Source organism: Leucoraja erinacea, chromosome 5 (genome assembly GCF_028641065.1).
Source record: "Leucoraja erinacea ecotype New England chromosome 5, Leri_hhj_1, whole genome shotgun sequence".
Classification (NCBI taxonomy): domain Eukaryota; kingdom Metazoa; phylum Chordata; class Chondrichthyes; order Rajiformes; family Rajidae; genus Leucoraja; species Leucoraja erinaceus.
In genome coordinates this window covers 29,634,496-29,654,659 of record NC_073381.1, presented here as the reverse complement: position 1 = coordinate 29,654,659, position 20,164 = coordinate 29,634,496, and the positions used below count along the sequence as shown (strand labels likewise).

Sequence of the window (20,164 nt, the reverse complement as noted above, 5' to 3'; positions counted from 1 at the left end):
GCTGCAGCAGTTCCAATTGCAATACCGATTGGCCCTCCCCCTCCTGTTGAAGCACTTGCTGTGATATCCCATTGCGGTGAAAAGTTCAGAGTGTTCCTGTCTTGCAACCTTGTTTTGAGGTGTGTTGGAAGCTGATAGGAAGGAGTGTATTTGGCATTGTGACATCACACGATGGAACAAATCAAAAGGCAGAAAGGCAGCCGGACGGCAGGCGGCAGCCACACAGTTTTAATATATAACTAGACCAAGGGCAGATCCGTTGGGTCTGCTCCCCCAACGCAGCCGTTCCCTACCCGTAGCCCCCACGGGAGACGTGGTCCTCCAGCTCAAGCGGCTCAGGAATGAGCAGTGTGGCTGGTTTTAAATGGTGTCTTTGAGGCGAGATGCGGGAGCCAGAAGCCGTTATGGTCGCTGGCCAGCAGGAGGCGGCAAAATGAGTGAGTTGGGGGGGGGGGGGGGGGGGGGGGGGGGAGAAGGATTTAATGAAAAATGTGGACATAAACATAACGAAATCTAATGAGGATTGGATAGTTGGAATGAAAAGTGAAATGTCTACCCAAATGACTGCTTCTATGGGTGAGAAGCCAGTTTATTTTTGAAATATTGGGGGGTGGGGGGGAAGAAGGATTTGATTAAAAACGTGTACTTAAACAAGACGAAATGTAATGAGGAGCGGATAGTTAGAAAGAAAAGTGAAATCTCTACTGAAATAGAAAAGATCTCGGCGATTGTGCGTCTGTATTCGGCGTGGCAAGAAATCAAAGGAAGAAATGCAGCCGGCAGCCATACATGTAAATGGATCCATTCCGATTGGACATCTGCGAGCATCGGCCATTCCGATTGGACATCTGCGAGCATTGGGCATTGTGACATCACACGATGGAACGAATCAAAAGGCAGAAAGGCACCCGGACGGCAGCCGGTCGGATGGCACGAGAGTTTTATATAATAATAGAAGATAGATAACTAGGCTGCAGAGTAGGCATCAACAACCAGGCTGAATCAGTGAGGTCACTGAGACTTTCTCAACATTAGATGACATTAGTTTGTTGTCAAGTACGGCACGGTGCAATGAAATTCCATGTCACATGAAGCTCACTGAGGAAACAGTATGCATCGTATTCCTGATGGCAAGGTAAATCAAAGCATGATAACAGACAGTATTTTTGATTTTGTACTTTTGCAGATTACCATAAAGGGATGTTATAGACTGCACTTTGTGTGTGCTCCCATATAGTGTGCACACCATGAACAACAATTGAAAGTGGTGCCACTTCTCATTTCTGCTGCTTGTTTTTGGATACAAGTCTGTGCATCATTTCCTGATGTGAATTGCGTTTAATTCATCTTCAAAGTGTCATTCTGCTGGATTGTCTTTATTTCAACAAAGCGGCTAATTCAAAAAGTCTGGTCACTTATCAAGGGATATTTTATCAACAAGCCTAATGTTCCCTGACAGGAGTCCAAGCACAAATACACAACTTGCCATGCATACCATCCTGTTATCAAATTATTTTTGCTGGCCATTCAGGAAATCTCAGAAATATTCCAGACTATGATTCCTCATTTCTGGTGGTCCACTGCTTCACTATACAGAGGGATCAACCCTTGACACCACCAGCCCTACAGAAAATGAAGAATTTTACCAATGGCATTGATCATCAGTACCATTAAGTATTAGAACTATTACAGAAGAACTGGTGTAGAGAATATTTCATCTGAACCACCCTTCTCCTCTCCTTCCCAGTACATCAACATTCCTGACATCCTTTTATCACCTTAGACTGGTCTTGTGCTGAACTAATTGCTGACCTCTAAGATTTTGTTTTTATAGAAACTTTTCCAATCTTATGTTGTCCCAATTGCCTTAAGCAGCCAACAATGTATGGCTAAAATGTGATCATAGTGAGAACATGGTAAGAGATATTGGAATTTCTATTCACAGAAATTGGCACACTTCAAATAAACTTGCATGGGTGTTGTTCGCTGCACCTTTGGTGCAGGGTTAGAGGGTCCCAGTATTCATTCCACGTGTCGCTATGACCATGTGATCAGGCATGGAAAACTCTTGCGTCAGTTTTAGATTATGAATAAAAGGCCAACGTGCAGCTCACAAAATCACATTGGTTGCAGTGAAATAGAATAAAACTCATAGCAGTACTATATATTTTCAGGCACAACTACAAAAGATCACATTGAGCATAATGCTTGCATATCCAGAGCAATACACCAGATCTTTAAGGAATGTGAAACACTAATATAGCCATAGAAATGAGGCAAATTATATCCAATTTTCAACTGGCATTCGAGGTAAAGCAATATCTATAACTATTAGTTATGTGAACTAAGTCCCACTACTGACAGCATCTGCATAAGGCCCCGACTCAATAAGGCAGCATCTATCATCAAGGATCCTTACCATGCCCTTTTTCCCCCTTGCTACTGTTTAGAAGGATGAGGGGAAGACCTTAAAACTTAACAAACAGTGCAAGGCTTGGATAGAGTGGATGTAGAGAGGTTTCCACTAGCTGGAGAGTGTAGAATGAGAGGGCACAGACTCAGAATAAAAGGTTGATAAAAGGATGTACTTTTAGAAAGGAGATGAGGATGCATTTCTTTAGTCAAAGGGTGGTGAATCTGTGGCATTCACTGCCTCAGATGGCTGTGGTGCCCAAATCACTGGGTATTTTTTAAAGCAGAGATTAACAGATTCTTGATTAGTAAGGGTGTCAAAGGTTTTACGGAGAAGGCAGGAGAACTCACACATGCCATAAACTTCACTCTGATATTCTATTATTTACCAATATTAGGGATAATTTTCAGTAACAAAATAACCTAACAAACAACACATCTTTGGAATATGGAAGAAGGCGCATCTGGTGACAGCGAGGCCATAAAAACTCCACAATGCACAAGAGCAGGATGGTATCTGGGTGGCTGAATTTGAGTCACCAACTGTTGTGCTTCTCTGCTGCCATGGGGTTTATTCTTAATGCTGGTGTCCTCGTTCACAATGTTGAAAATTTTGTCAATTAGCCATAATAATATCTATTAAAATGGCATTCCACTCCTTTGCAATTTTACAAGTTCCATTTCCAGTTCTGTAATTTATAGAATGTTCCTCACCGATTCCTTGCATCGGTGGCATGGTGATGCAGCAGTTAGAGCTGCTGAATCATAGCAACAGCAACCTGGCTTAGACCTTGACCAGTGGTCTTACCCATGTGGAATTTACAGTTTCTCCAGGTGAACCTGTGTATATTACCAAGTTTTCCAGTTTCTTTTCATAGGGGCTGATAGGTTAATTGGTTACTGAGAATTACTCCTGGTGTAGGTGGGGCTGGTGGAAAATTGGTAGGAATTACTGTGGAGGAATGGCACTGAGTTTGCTGTGTGAATCTCATTGACTCAACGGTTTCTTCCAGTGCCATAAGAAAATATAAGATCATGTTGCATGGCCCAGTGATTACGTGGATCTCGGAGAAACAGCAATCAAAGAGAAGCAGGAAGAAGAGCTTATTGGCTAAAACCCATGGGAAAGGCGAGTCAGAGGGGAAAAACAGTTCAAAACTGAGGAATGCAAATTGGCAAATTAGGCAATTTATCAGCCAATATAAGCAAGGCTGCTCTAGGGGAGCGGCAGTGAGGGAGCTGCCTTGCGAGGGAAGTGCCTCGAGAGATTTCCCTCCTCCAATGACCGCACTCTATCCTCAGTCCCACTCCCCCCCCCCCCCCCCCCCCACTTCCGCCTCTGACTGACACCTCCCTCCTCCAATGATCGCGTTGAATCATCATGTCCCGCCCCCATTGCCTGCTGACAGATGTCTCTCTCGTCCAATCGCCGCCCTCGATCATCAGTCCCACCCCCAATGCCTCGCGGGAAAGCGGAGATTTCACCGGGTTTTAAAATCGGGATTACAAAAAATGGGGGATCGACCCCCACCTCTCAAAACAGAGGGGGGGGGACGTGTCCCCCCTAGCCCCCATCTGGGATTTCCGCCCCTGGCAGGAAACATGTTCCCGATGTTGGGGGAGTCCAGAACCATGGGCCACAGTTTAAGAATAAGGGGTAAGCCATTTAGAACGGAGAAGAGGCAACACTTTTTCTCACAGAGAGTTGTGAGTCTGTGGAATTCTCTGCCTCACAGGGCAGTCAAGGCCGTTTCTCTGGATGCTTTCACGAGAGAGCTAGATAGAGCTCTTAAAGATAGCGGAGTCAAGGGGTATGGGGAGAAGGCAGGAACAGAGTACTGATTGGGAATGATCAGCCATGATCACATTGAATGGCAGTGCTGGCTCGAAGGGCCGAATAGCCTACTACTGCACCCAATGTCTAATGTCAATTGTCTATTTCCAATTGTTTTAAAATTGATATTTAATTTCATCTTATCAAGTTTCTTCACCAATTAAATGTTAATTGGTAGACCACATCTAAACATTATGTACAGCAGCATAAATGTCAGATCTATACATTTCTTTATCTAAATGAGTACTGACTGAAATAAATAAAGTGCACTAACTTGATGATATACTTTAGAAATACGAGTTAGGTCTTAAATACATGATTACAGTAGGAAGCAAAAAAATAATTTAAAGGTGTTGGTTATCAAATTATGCATAGCACCAATTTATTGTGTAAATGTCACCCTGTGAATGCACACTGTTGCATGCTTTATACATAGAAACATAGAAATTAGGTGCAGGAGTAGGCCATTCGGCCCTTCGAGCCTGCACCGCCATTCAATATGATCATGGCTGATAATCCAACTCAGTATCCCGTACCTGCCTTCTCTCCATACCCCCTGATCCCCCTAGCCACAAGGGCCACATATAACTCCCTCTTAAATATAGCCAATGAACTGGCCTCAACTACCCTCCGTGGCAGTGAGTTCCAGAGATTCACCACTCTCCGTGTGAAAAAAGTTCTTCTCATCTCGGTTTTAAAGGATTTCCCCCTTATCCTTAAGCTGTGACCCCTTGTCCTGGACTTCCCCAACATCGGGAGCAATCTTCCTGCATCTAGCCTGTCCAACCCCTTAAGAATGTTGTAAGTTTCTATAAGATCCCCTCTCAATCTCCTAAATTCTAGAGAGTATAAACCAAGTCTATCCAGTCTTTCTTCATAAGACAGTCCTGACATCCCAGGAATCAGTCTGGTGAACCTTCTCTGCACTCTATGGCAATAATGTCCTTCCTCAGATTTGGAGACCAAAACTGTACGCAATACTCCAGGTGTGGTCTCACCAAGACCATGTACAACTGCAGTAGAACATCCCTGCTCCTATACTCAAATCCTTTTGCAATGAAAGCTAACATACCATTCACTTTCTTTACTGCCTGCTGCACCTGCATGCCTACCTTCAATGACTGGTGTACCATGACACCCAGGTCTCGCTGCATCTCCCCCTTTCCCAATCGGCCACCATTTAGATAATAGTCTGCTTTCCCGTTTTTGCCACCAAAATGGTAACCTCACATTTATCCACATTATACTGCATCTGCCAAACATTTGCCCACTCACCCAGCCTATCCAAGTCACCGTGCAGTCTCCTAGCATCCTCCTCACAGCTAACACTGCCCCCCAGCTTAGTGTCATCCGCAAACTTGAAGATATTGACTTCAATTCCCTCATCCAGAACATTAATATATATTGTAAATAGCTGGGGTCCCAGCACTGTGCCTTGCGGTACCCCACTAGTCACTGCCTGCCATTGTGAAAAGGACCCGTTTACTCCTACTCTTTGCTTCCTGTTTGCCAGCCAGTTCTCTATCCACATCAATACTGAACCCCCAATGCCGTGTGCTTTAAGTTTGTATACTAATCTCTTATGTGGGACCTTGTCAAAAGCCTTCTGGAAGTCCAGATACACCACATCCACTGGTCCTCCCCTATCCACGCTACTAGTTACATCCTCGAAAAATTCTATAAGATTCGTCAGACATGATTTACCTTTCGTAAATCCATGCTGACTTTGTCCAATGATTTCACCACTTTCCAAATGTGCTGCTATCCCATCTTTAATAACTGACTAGCAGTTTCCCCACTACCGATGTTAGATTAACTGGTCTGTAATTCCCCATTTTCTCTCTCCCTCCCTTCTTATAAAGTGGGGTTACGTTTGCTACCCGCCAATCCTCAGGAACTACTCCAGAATCTAAAGAGTTTTGAAAGATTATTACTAATGCATCCACTATTTCTGGAGCTATACAACTCACCTCCACTGGCCAACAGATTTTCTTGAGCTTTATCCTTGGAATCCTCCATAATATCTGCTGTATATTGTGCCAGCTTCTTCACAATGCTAGAATCAAACATAAATGAGTAGAAACAGCTCTAAGTAACCAACTGTAAATATGATAACATTTTAATTAATGCAAAAATAGATCTCCAAGGAATTCTAGGTGTCATTGAAAACAGCTGTAATAAATTTGATATGCAATGTGCTACATAGACATAATCTGGCACTTTAATGTTGTTCTCCGTTCTGTTCACATGTGTATTAATTTGCCGCATCACCCAGTCTCCAAGTATAATTTAAAATGTATTAATTCTGAAATAAATATAAAGCGAGTAAGAAGTGCATTTTTGTAATAAAATCATATCAGGTTTAGAAAATGCTATTTCTTTATTTAATTTTAAAGTATCCAATTGTTTAAATTATATTAAATATATTTCAAACGACCCCTGCTGTTGAAATCCCGATTGGACCTTAGCACCTCAATTTTCCACTTGGGTAGCTTACAACCCAACAGTATGACCATTGAATTCTCCAATCTTAATTAACTGTAACTATCCACGTTTTGTAATTTGAGTCAAAGAGGGGGTCGTAACCCACTATTATGTTGCCTAAGTTGATCCAAACATTTACAGGAATGATCAGAGTGTTTTAATAAGTAACTGACCCAAAAGCAAAATGTAAAACAAATTATTTTGTTTGCAATGAATAAAATCAAACTTGTTCATCCTTTTCCTCAGGGCAACAATTAAACAGGATGATAAATAAACTTATTGTACTTTGATAAATAAGTATTTTCATTTATTTTGTGTTATATTTAAGACATTTTGATGCAGTTAACAACAAACTATGGTCAAAATGATCCTAAAGAGTTTTTACCCCATATTTGAGAACCATTTTGTCATTAGAAAGGCAGCAGATTGTAAAATCGCTTGCTCTTTTAATTGCTATTATTATCTGTTTATTTGTTTCTTCTTCAGGTCACCTTGACTGCTGGACTGCGAGCTGTTCTGTATCTCAACCTCAGATGAAACCAGAGCCTTGCAGATCTTTGTTGTTATATGTAGCAACAGTTTGGATAAATCTGCTTCAGCCGAGTTAAATGTGCATCAGGAGAATAACCACGGATTATTCAAATTCGCTTTAACGCGTTTGTATACAGTAAACAATGCGTGTTTTACCCTTCAACAAACGTATCAAGCTTTCCTAGTTCATCCGAGAGGCCAACCAATGAATCCAATGTCCCCACCTAGGGAAAAAAATGAATCCGGGCGTTGATGGCTTATCATAAAACTATTTGAAGCAATGAAAATCTCAACTCGAACATAGCTGGAATTAATTGAGAAATAAAAATCAAGGATTTATATCCTAATAATTGCAATTGAAAATAACGTTACGGAAAGGTCAAATCAACCGAGCTCCTCCATCGAGATATTGAACTGTTGGCAAACTGCATCCCTATCCCAACATTATCATATTTTCTAAAAGATAGAATCCTCAATGCCTAAACTTTCAGCTAAAATATCATCACTGAAAAGGTTGTTTCGAGTCGGCTTCCGAGTAGCATCTGAAACTACCTTGAGTTCTGGGATCGGGAATTTAAAGTTATTCGATAAATTGGCTTTTTCGGTCACAGTGTTCATTCGTTCCCATATTTGTTGGTTTGATTTATCCACAGGAGCCGAAATTAACCAGTACTCGCTCATGTTGTCCCGTGACACTCTGGAGCCCAAGGTCTTTACTGCACCTGAGTACAAAATACAGTAGAAATCTTGACAAGGCGAATAAACCTCAAAGTCATTAAACATTCGCTAGTCAGCGTCAAAATGAAGTTAATTGTTTGGCATTAACTCGAATTACGATACGGTCTACGGATTTCAATTGAAGATATCTTACAATCAGCACCGGCATTAGTAAGAGGAATATTTTTAGCCAAAGCTTGTCTCGTGAATGTGCCTACCTCGGCTTGTCAAGTCAGTAATAATATGCCCATGAGACCAAGTGTCCTTTCCGTCAATTTATTACTATTAAATATACCGTCAATATATTAACTATTAAGGAAACAATACAGTGTTTCGGCATTTAAAAGTTACAGGGAAAAAATACAGGTGCATGTAAAATATATTCACTGGTATAAACGATTCCTTTTATAGTACTATTAGCAGAGTTGCACTACATATAATAAATTCGAAAACTCCACAAAACTTATCTCCTGTTTCTCATTATAGGAACAATCATATCTTTATAGAAACGAAATAAATAATGTACTGTACTTTCGTGGTTGTAGCCTGCCAGATCAGATCCACCTTTCGCAATTCTTGTTCTTTGTATGTAATTTATATCTTTTTTTTTTCTTTTAATAATTTGCTTGTGTTTAAGAACTTGGCTATTCGCTATCGACGCGTGTGAAAAACAGCCAGGTTGATGCAGCCCCCTGCTACAACCCACCTGCGGTATTGCATACAAATAAAAATTACTGAATTATGAAATAAAAAGAAACGTCATTCATATTACCTCAGATTACTGGATTTGACAATGCCGTAGGATTTAAAAAAAAATACTTTAGCCTCTCAAACTTGCGAATTCTTTCTTCATTTCATTAAGTAACTAAATTCGTTGATCAGCTCTGAAAGAATAGCCTTTGGTTTATTACTGAGCGGGTGGATTGTGCCAGCGAGAACCCCTCGCCTGTGGTCCCACTAGTTCCTTGGTGCCTTTCGCTCTCTGGACCCCGAGCACTTGGATACAGCGCGAAGTGTTACAGGTGAAGAGCCCACGGTTCCACTCCCTCTGCGCAGAAGCGGCTGCGCTGTACACTCGGCGGAGGAAGGTCGAGACCACGCCCCCTATTAATCCCCGCCCCCCAGCCTTCTTCCCATTGGCAGGCACCCGCACTATTTGCATAGAGCCACTTCCTGCCGGCTTTGGAGTGTTGGGTGGCGGGATCGCGACGGTGCGGGTGCAGCTCGTGGGGGAGAAGCTCGAGGCGCTGATCAGCGGGCGGCCAAGGCCGCGGCCAACGGCTGCGTGATGCAGGTCTCCAGCGTGAACGACGTCAAGATCTACAACCTGAGCTACGGCAGGTCCCTGCCCGAGGTGCGTGCTCGCGCTCGCGCTCGTGCTCGCGGCAGCCGGGGCTGGGGCTGGCGCGCGGATCAGCTCGTGCCGATGGTCGTTGGGCCCGGCCTGGGATGTGGGTCGATGGGTCCGGCCCATGTTGTCAGTCGATGGGCTCGGCTCGGCTCAGCCTGTGCTATCTCTCGTCCCGCGCTGTCGTTGGCTCGGCCCGTGATGAAGGGTCGCTCGGCCCGTGATGAAGGGTCACTCGGCCCCGTCAGAGCAAGGCCGGGCCGTGCCGGAGCCAGTCTACAGGGGAGCTCCGCGCCTGCCCCCCTATGGGCACGGTCTCCGCCAGCGCTGTGCATGGCCCCCGGTGCGCGCGGCCTCTCATCATTCAGTGGGTACGAGGGCAGAGATGCTTCAACTAATCAGCAATTGGCCAGGTAACTGCAGGCTTGTGTCCCAGGTCAGAGGTAAGGAGGTTAGAAGGACTTTAGAAGGGCACAACATCCGAGGACGTACACGCCACTGGAGATAAATGGGGCTACTGAGGACAGGGTGAGCAGCTTTACATGCCTGGGAGTCCACATCACAGAGGATCTGACATGAACATCACACGCTGCCGCACTGGTGAGTAAGGCAAGGCAGCGCCTTTACCACCTCAGGCAGCCGAGGAAATTCAGAGTCTCTCTGAGGATCCTTCAGTGCTTCTACTCAGGGGCTGTGGAAAGCATCTTGTCCGGCAATATCACAATCTGGTTTGGGAACTGCTCTGCCCAGGACAAGAAGGCTCTGCAGAGGGTAGTGCGTTTGGCTGAACGCACTATGGGAACTACACTCTCCCCCCTGCAGGAACTATACATCAGAAGGTGAAGATCCAGATCCAGCAACATTATGGGGAACCACTACCACCCCAGCAACGGACTGTTCCAGCTGCTACGGTCAGGCAAACGCCTCTGCTATCATGCTGTGAAAACAGAGGATGAGACAGAGTTTCTTCCCACAGGCTATTAGGACTGTAAACTCATATTTCACCAGGGACTAATTTAGACAATAGGTGCAGGAGTAGGCCATTCGGCCCTTCGAGCCAGCACCGCTCATCAATGTGATCATGGCTGATCATCCCCAATCAGTACCCCGTTCCTGCTTTCTCCCCGTATCCCCTGACTCCGCTATTTTTAAGAACCCTATCTAGCTCTATCTTGAAAGCATCCAGAGAACTCGCCTCTGTTCTAAATGGCTTACTCCTTATTCTTAAACTGTGGCCCTTGGTTCTGGACTCCCCCAACATCGGGAACATGTTTCCTGCCTCTACTGTGTCCAAGCCCTTAACAATCTTATATGTTTCAATGAGATCCCCTCGCATCCTTCTAAACTCCAGAGTGTACAAGCCCAGCTACTCCATTCTCTCAGGATATGACAGTCCCGCCACCCTGGGAATTAACCTTGTAAACCTACGCTGCACTCCCTCAATAGCAAGAATGTCCTTCCTCAAATTAGGGGATCAAAACTGCACACAATACTCCAGGTGTGGTCTCACTAGGGCTCTGTACAACTGCAAAACTGCAGAATTTACTGTACCAATTTATCATTGTGTTGTATCTTTTTGAAATTGCTGGGGCTTTTTTTAATGTGTAAATACTGATTCTGTACTTTTCTGTTCTGTAGTTTTTTACACAATCCGCAGGCATTGTCACTTTCATTTCACTGCACATCTCGTATGTGTATGTGACAAATAAACTTGACTTGACTTGTTATGGGGAGAAATCCCGAGGGGTACCAGTGCTCGGCACTTGGACAGTCGGAGATTAATCAACTATCGTTAACCTGGCTTTGTTAGGAGGAGATCCTGTATGACGATTACTTAAGTCCACGATTAGGACAGCGCGTTTGATTTAGTCTGCATGGATGTCAGTAAAGCACCTGACAAGATCGTACAGGGCAAACTGGTCCAGAAAGTTAGAGCCCATGAGATCCAAGGCATGTTGGAAAATTGGATCTAAAATTGTGTGGGAAAGAACTGCAGATGTTGGTCTTTGTGCACCCCTTTGTAACTGGATCCTCGATTTCCTCATCAACAGACCACAGTCTGTTCAAATTGATAGCAACACTTCCACAATAATCATCAGTACTGGAGCATCTCAAGGCTGTGTGCTCAGCCCCCTGCTCTACTAGCTCAATACTCATGACTGTGTAGCCGGACACAGTACAAACTCCATCTTCAAGTTCGCTGATGACAGCACTGTTGTTGGATGAATTACAGATGATGATATGCCAGAGTATAGAAGTGAAATTGATTGACTGACCAAATGGTGCCAGCATGACAATCTGGTTCTCAATGTAAGTAAGACCAAGGTACTGATTGTGGACTTTGTAAGGACGAGGAACCACAAACCCATTTATATCGACAGGCTGATGGAGAGAGTCAAAAGCTTCAAATTCCTGCGATTGCCTATGTCTGTAGATCTTTCCTGGAGTCAGCACACTGATCCATCAACACCTCTACCTGAAAAGATTGCAGCGATTTGGTATGTCAGAGAGGACTCTCTTGAACTTCTACGGGTGTACAGTAGAGAGCATATTGACTGGTTGCATCACAGCCTTGTTTGGCAACTTGAACGCCCTGGAGCGAAGAAGACTGCAAAGAATGGTGAACACTGTCCAGTCCATCACTGGTTCTGACCTCCCCACCATCAAAGGGATTTACAGGAGTCGCTGCTTCAAAGGCAGCCAGCATCATCAGAGACCCACACCACCCTGGCCACACCCTCATTTCACTCCTGCCATCGGGAAGGAGCCTGAAAACTAACGTGCAGGTTCAGGAACAGCTTCTTCCCTACAAGCTATTTAACACTACAACCTTCAAATAAGCTCTGAACTTATTGTCTAAATGGGGTGAGAATCCAGAAATTGGAGGTGTAAAGGGACTTGTGCAGTATGCTGGTGCAGGATTCCCAAAAGGATAATCCACAAGTTGAATCGGAAGTAAAAAAAGTAAACTCAATGCTAGGATTTATTTCAAGAGGGCTTGTATACTAAAACAGCGGTGTAATGTTGAGGCGCTGGTAAGGCTACATTTGGAATATTGTGAGCAATTTTGGGCACCATATCTGAGGAAGGATGTGCTGGCTCTGGAGAGGGTCCAGAGGAGATTTACAAGAATGATCCCAGGTATGAGTAGGTTAATCTATGATGAGCTTTTGTCGGCACTGGGCCTGTACTCACTGAAGTTTAGAAGAATGAGGTGGGACCTCATTGAAACATACAGAATAGTGAAAGGCTTGGATAGAGTGTTTGTGGAGAGTTTCCACTAGTGGGAGGGTCTTGGATGAGGTCATAGCCTCAGAATTAAAGGACGTCTTTTAGTAAGGAGATGAGGAGGTTCTCTCCCACTTCAAATCCAGCATCCCTGCCTCACTAGACTCTCATCAATTTGCATACAGGGCAAATAGATCCACAGAGGATGCCATCTCTCTGGCTCTTCACACTGTCCTGACTCACCTGGAAAGACAGGGCACGTATGTGAGGATGCTCTTCATAGACTATAGCTCTGCCTTCAATACGGTCATCCCACCAAGCTCACCACCAAACTCCACCAGCTAGGCCTCAGCTCGCTGATATGCGATTGGATCCTGAATTTTCTGATGGAGCGACCACAGGCAGTGAGACTGGGCCCGCACCTGTCCTCCACTATCACCCTGAACACCGGCACACCACAGGGCTGTGTACTGAGCCCCATGCTCTACTCCCTCTTCACACACGACTGTTCCTGCATTCGACACCAACACCATCGTCAAGTTTGCAGATGACACAACTGTGATCGGGCTGATCAACAAACTACAGAGCAGAGATGCAGAACCTGGCGAACTGGTGCTCACATAACAACTTGTCACTAAACACCTCCAAGACTAAGGAGCTGATTATCGACTTCAGGAGGTCCCAGAAGGGGGATTATGCCCCAATCTCCATCTATGGGTACAGTGTGGAGGCCAAGTCAATGAATATTTTTACGGCAGAGATAGATAGATAGATTCTTGATTAGTACAGGTGTCAGAAGTTATGGGGAGAATCATGATTGAATGGCGGAGTAGGCTTGATGGACCGAATGGCCTAATTCTCCTATTCCTTATGACTGTATGAACTATATAAACTTGGGGAGATTAGTTTTGTCTTTTTGCACCGTCTTTTTGCTTGTTTTTATGTGTGTGTTTTATATGTTTATACACACACACGCACTGAACTTTTTTTCTTGTTTATTATATGGTTTACAATAGTATGTTTACATATCCTGTTTAAGAAGGAACTGCAGATGCTGGGAAATCGAAGGTACACAAAAATGCTGGAGAAACTCAGCGGGTGCAGCAGCATCTATGGAGCGAAAGAAATAGGCAACGTTTCGTGCCGAAACCCTTCTTCAGACATTTTATTCCTTGCTGTAACAAAAAAGTAACATTTTTTTTCTTGCTGCAGCTTCATCGGCATATTAGAAGTGACAACAAGATATACTGTAAAATAAATTATCAGTTATTTCAAGTAGCCTATGTGTCGGGCCGAAGCCCTTCTTCAGACTGATGTCAGCGGAGTGGGCGGTGCATAGATAAGGAAGTAATGTGTGAAAACAGGACAGAGGGAATGATATCTAGGAAAATATAGAATAGATCATTGTTAGTTGGGAGAAGGTAACAACAAAGCAAACAGATAAAATGTAGTCTGAGATGGTAAGACTGGTCTGAGAACTGGGAAGGGGGCGGGGATAGAGAGAGGGAAAGCAAGGGCTACTTGAAGTTAGAGAAATCAATGTTCATGGTGCGGTATTACTGAAAAATCATACACGAGTACAATAGGTAGTGCGAAGAGAAAAGAAGTAGAGTGCAGAATTTGTAAGTATCTACAATGCAAAAATATGTTGCAGCTGGTCAGGCTGCTGCCTCAGCTCCAATGCCTCAGCTGTGTTTGACGGGAATCTAGGGTGATGCCTAATTGGAGTTTGCACATTCTCCATCTGATTGTGAGTTACCTCCTGTTGATTCGATCTTGATAGTGGTAAGTAGTAGAATATGGGAGAATTGATTGGGAATGTAAAGAGAATAAAATGAGTTTGGTTAAAATGGGTGATGAGGTTGACACTGACTTGGTCGGCTGAAGGCCTGTTTTCACACTGTGACTCTTAACTTTATACTGGCAGTTATGAAGCAATAGCATTGATTTATACAGTGCTTGTAGTATAGCAGAATATCTCTATCCACGGGTGCATAGTCAAAAGAAAATACTGCTGAGCATATTTTGTTTGTAGATTCTGTGGATAGCCAGTGGAGCATCGCATGATATTGGGGCAGAGTAATAAGCCAGTTCATTATTCTGAAAAACGCATGGAATCATGGGATTTGGCAACAGTCATTCGAGAATTCTTTTTAAAAGGGCGAACGGGGTGCCTGTTAATGGTGGAGAGCGGGGTATAACGGCGAGAGAGGGAGGGGGCAGATGCGAGTGGGATACGGTGAGAGGTGGAGGAGAGAGGTTTCAGTTAGACAGCCAACCACTGGTAAAGCCATGGCTCGTTGCTTCAAGGAGAGTCGAGAAAATGTCCTCAATCGAGAGAATGCAACTTCAGAACCCCCTCGTCTCGACCGTGCTGGAGAATTCTGCGGGCGCAAGGAACAAATGACCTAAAGTTTGCGTTGAGTGAACGGAGTGTTTTTACTGCCCTTGTCGTACACCAGCGTTTTGTGAGAGTTGTTGGATCCCGGGATCGAGGAGGCAGCGCCCGACAGTTGAGCAGCCCATGTTAGCTGGTGCCTCTCAGCTCGCCGCTGGATGAACTGACACATTTACTCCCCGGGACGAGCGCTGCCTCCTCGACCCCGCTGCTCAGCGGCGGCAGATTAGGATTGCTGATGCTTCACATCAGCTCCTGTTCCCCCGCCGCCTGTCCGGATAATGTGGCCGACATTGGCTGAGCTGAAGCTGGGATCCAACCACTCTCACAAAACGCCAAATCCAAAAAAATGTTTTTACTCGTAGGTTTAGTCAAAGTAGGTTGTAGTAGGTCGGCATGTTATTCGTAGGTAATCAAAGGTAGTCGTAGATAGTGTTAGTATAGTCGAAGGTATATTCGGCGTCCAATATTCCCAAAGTTAGTCGAAGCTAGTCTTCAACCTAGTCGAAGGAGGTCTTCTGCATCGTCGAAGGAGGTCTACTACATATTCATAGGGGGTTCTCTACATTGTCAAAGGAGGTCGTCTACTTCGGCGATACAACAAGACCATGACACTTTTTTAAACTCTCCTAAACTCTTCTAAACTCGCATATTAGGTCCCCACAATGGGACAGGCCTTTAGTTTTCTTTGTTTCTGAAAATTAATAATTTAAATTCTGTGGTGTTATGTAAGGTCAGATGATTATCATCAATCCATCCAAATATCTAATGTCTAAATTAGAACTACAATTTGGATTTTAATAAATGTTTATTTTCCTTTTAGTGGCTTTCGGATAGAAAAAAGAGAGCATTGCAGAAGAATGATGTGGGTGAGTATACGATGCAAGCCAAATTTTTAAGCATTGCCCATTAAATCATTTTTTAATTGCTTTTTTCAATTTACAAATTGCTGTGTTTATATCTACTTCCATGGTAGAGAGCTGGATCGAGGTTAGGATAACAATTTGGGACTAAGCCTTAACTTCCTTGCTCTGTGGTGGGTTGATAATGTTTCATTTTGAAGTGTTTATGTTGGGATATTCAAGTGGAAAGTCTGGGCCACAGAGGAGTGACAGCAGATACACTACCGATTTTCCTGATTATTGATGGTCCTGCACATCTGGACAAAATTATGAACGCGCACATGTAATTCCCCCCCCCCCCCCCCCCCCCGGAAGTCCTACTGAAAATGTGGTGCCTATGATGGGTGAGGCAGCTGCTCTCGCCCCGATTGGGATTTCCAATCAGCTGGCCAAATTTTCCCCCTGCAGCCGGTGCTCTGGAACTCTGGCTCGACCAGAGCCGGTGGATCAGTTCCCATGGCCAGTGTCCGAGGCCAACTTCCACGCTGGTATTTTGGACTCTTGACAGCCTGGGTGGACCATTCCCGTACCATTCGACTCCTCTCAGAGGCCCGCAGTGGTGGCCCTACCACATGTTTGGCAGATTCGATAAATCTCGGATCAGTGGGGGTTACACAGAGCCACAATTTTTACTTGGCATGATAGCTTTCAAGGTGCAAAACTTAATGTTAAACCCCTGTCTCACGGTGCGAGTCCACCCACAAGTGATCCCGAGTTTAAAACAAATCAAACTTGTGGTAATCACGTAGAATTAACGTAGCGGGAACGTCGGAACTCGTGGACGTAACTTAGCGACTCGTAACGCTAACGGCAGGTACTCGTGAAACTTGTTAACTCTTGAAAATCTTTCAACATGATGAAAGATTTCCACGAGTCAAATTTACTCTTGAAGTAAAAATTTTAAACTTTTAAACTCGTTGTAAAAACGTAGTAGCCCGTGAGTTTACCGTAGTGACTCGTGAGTCTACTGTGGGCACTCTTTAACTCAGCGGGACAGGCAGCATCTCTGGAGAGAAGGATGACGTTTCCAAAATTCTGCTACGTCTTTGTGTTACTCCAGTACTGTGTTCACTTTTTGTCAACCAGCATCTGCCCTTTCTTGTGTATGACATTATTTGTATCCGTGGCAGTTGATTGTCGCTCCCTTCAGTTTCCCAGGGGGTCGGGACGGGACTTGAGTTGGGAGGGAAAAGTGGGGTAGGGGGAGGGGGGGTTGGGGTGACTTAGTACGGGAGACAAGTGTAGGAGAGGTGTACTGACTGTGGGCAGACACTTTGGTAGTGATTGCCCATGGGGTTCACTGTCGACTTCATAATGCAGTGGAGCGATTAACCCTGGAAAGGGGGGAGACTTCTCTCTGAGTTGGACCCAGGAAACTGAAGCAGGTTCACGTAGACTTAATATTTTCTTGAGGTTATTAATGACATAAACTCCAACTCCTGTTCACCACACCTCGAACATCTGGCGGTGAAGTGCCGTCCCTTCTACCTCCCAAGGGAATTCACCTCCACTCTGATGCGGTCAACATCCCACCCCAGGCAGATGTCTGTCTGGCACTGGAGGAGCTGCAAGCCATGGTCAACAAACACCAGACGTCTTACCCCAAGTCATTTACCACCATTGCTGGGGACTTCAATAAGGCAAACCTCAAGAAATCACTCTCTAACTTCCACCAACATGTCTCCTGCTGCACCAGAGGACCAAACACCCTTGACCACTGCTACACCACCATCAAGAATGCCTATCGCTCTATCCCTCGTCTTCACTTCGGTAAATCCGACCATACCGCGGTGCTGCTTCTTCCTGCCTTCAGGCAGCAATTAAAGGGCGCACTCCCAGAGGTGAGGACAGTACAGAGCTGGTCGGGGGAGGGGCAGAGGAACAACTCCTGGACTGTTTGGAGTCTGTAGACTGGGAAATGTTTAAGGACTCGGCAACGGACTTGAACAAATACGCCACAGTCGTTACAGACTTCATAAATAAATGTGTGGAGGACTGCATCCCTACAAAAACCTTCCGAGCGTTTCCCAATCAGAAACCTTGGATGAAGTTTGAGATCCACACTCTTCTGATGACCAGACACCGGGCATTCATGTCTGATGATACAGTGGTCTACAAGAAGTCCAGATACGACCTTGGTAAGGCCATCAAAAAGGCCAAAAGGGACTTCTGCTCCAAACTGGAGGATGAGACAGATGTTCGGTAGCTGCGGCGGGGCCTGAATGCAATCACCTCCTACAATGCTGTTCATCGATTACAGCTCAGCATTCAACACCATTATTCCATCAAAACTGATCACCAAACTCGGTAACCTGGGCATCGACCCCTCCCTCTGCAACTGGATACTGGACTTTCTAACCAACAGACCCCAGTCTGTGAGGTTAGACAAGCACACCTCTTCAACCCTCACTCTGAACACCGGCGTTCCTCAGGGCTGTGTGCTGAGCCCCCTCCTCTACTCCCTCTTCACCTATGACTGCACACCTGTACATGGTACTAACACCATCATCAAGTATGCAGATGATACAACGGTGATTGGCCTCATCAGCAACAACGATGAGCTGGCCTACAGGGAGGAGGTCCAGCACTTAGCAGCATGGTGCGCTGACAACAACCTGGCCCTTAACTCCAAGAAGACCAAGGAGCTCATTGTAGACTTCAGGAAGTCCAGAGGCGGCACGCACACCCCCATCCACATTAACGGGACGGAGGTGGAACGTGTTTCTAGCTTCAGGTTCCTGGGAGTCAACATCTCCGATGACCTCTCTTGTCTCCTCAGATCCTGGTGAACTTCTACCGCTGCACCATCGAGAGCATCCTTACCAACTGCATCACAGTATGGTATGGCAACTGCTCTGTCTCCGACCGGAAGGCATTGCAGAGGGTGGTGAAAATTGCCCAACGCATCACCGGTTCCACGCTCCCCTCCATTGAGTCTGTCCAAAGCAAGCGCTGTCTGCGGAGGGCGCTCAGCATCGCCAAGGACTGCTCTCACCCCAACCATGGACTGTTTACCCTCCTACCATCCGGGAGGCGCTACAGGTCTCTCCGTTGCCGAACCAGCAGGTCGAGGAACAGCTTCTTTCCGGCCGCTGTCACTCTACTAAACAACGTACCTCGGTGACTGCCAATCCCCCCCCCCCCCCCGGACACTTATTATTTATTTTTTTAATTCAAAATTGTTTGCTATGTCGCTCTTCAAAGGAGATGCTAAATGCATTTCGTTGTCTCTGTACTGTACACTGACAATGACAATTAAAATTGAATCTGAATCTGAATCTGAATCTGAAGGCGAAATCAGGAGGCAGCTCGAATGTTGGCGAAACATCACTCCCTGACGAGCTCAATGCGTTTTATGCACGCTTTGATAGGGAGAACACTGATGTGCTGTGATGATATTTCAGTCTCGGTCACAGAGGCTGACGTCAGGAAATCCTTCAGAGGGGTGAACCCTCGAAAAGCGCCTGGACCTGATGGTATACCCGGTCGTGTTCTAAAAACCTGTGCGGACCAACTGGCTGGAGTTTTTACGGACATTTTCAACCTCTCACTTCTGAGGTTTCCACCTGCTTTAAAAGGGCATCAATTATACCAGTGTCCAAGAAGAGTAAGGTGACGTGCCTCAATGACTATCGACCAGTGGCACTAACGCCTGTGGTGATGAAGTGCTTTGAGAGGTTGATCATGGCGCAAATCAACTCCAACCGTACTGCCCTAAATACATCAACATTAACTTTCCCAAACTGTCGTTTGTCTTCACATCTTTCTCTGTGATAAAAACAGAGGACCTTGCCCATTGTCTGCGGCTCCACACACAAACAACTGATTTCTGGGGGTCCTTATTCTCTCTCCAGTTACCCTTTTTCCCTTGATATACATAAAACCTTTTTGGATTCTTCTTAATCATTTCTTGTCAGAGCTATCTTTATGCCCTCCTGATTTACTTCTTAAGTATGTTCCTCAATTCCTTATACTCCTTCGGGCATACACTTGATGTCTATACTTGACACATGCTCCTTTTTCCTGATCAGGACCTCAATTGTTGGTGCCATTTTTACTCCTATTTGTATTATGCTTCATACTAACAGGAACATACTTACCTTGAACTATCACTATCACACTTTTAAAAGCAAAATTTTCTGCTCCTATCCCTTATGATCTTATGAACTGTGGTTATGTTTAATTTAGCGATACAGTGTGGAAACGGGCCCTTCTGCCCACCGAGTCCGCGCAGACCAGCGAGCACTTCACACGCTAGCACTATCCTCCAAGATATATTGGAAATAAATGGCCCCTAGGGCTCACCAAGT

At 45.0% G+C, this 20,164-nt stretch overlaps 2 protein-coding genes across 2 annotated transcripts in view; one reads left to right on the top strand and one right to left on the bottom strand.

Annotated features, from left to right (window-relative positions):
* The window catches only part of LOC129697088 (V-type proton ATPase subunit C 1-B-like), a 42,407-nt gene extending 33,356 nt beyond the window's left edge, over window positions 1–9,051 (bottom strand). Inside the window, exons 1-4 of the mRNA XM_055635308.1 lie at window positions 8,751–9,051; window positions 7,814–7,983; window positions 7,418–7,485; window positions 6,217–6,302 (exon numbers count right to left, since the gene is read on the bottom strand). Coding sequence (XP_055491283.1) covers window positions 6,217–6,302; window positions 7,418–7,485; window positions 7,814–7,942 — 283 coding nt within the window. The 5' untranslated portion in view covers window positions 7,943–7,983; window positions 8,751–9,051. The remainder of the gene's footprint in view (window positions 1–6,216; window positions 6,303–7,417; window positions 7,486–7,813; window positions 7,984–8,750) is intronic.
* Window positions 9,052–9,142: 91 nt separating this feature from the next.
* The window catches only part of nol10 (nucleolar protein 10), a 56,701-nt gene continuing 45,679 nt past the window's right edge, over window positions 9,143–20,164 (top strand). Inside the window, 2 exon segments of the mRNA XM_055635307.1 lie at window positions 9,143–9,332; window positions 15,776–15,821. Of these exon segments, the coding sequence (XP_055491282.1) occupies window positions 9,267–9,332; window positions 15,776–15,821 (112 nt within the window). The 5' untranslated portion in view covers window positions 9,143–9,266.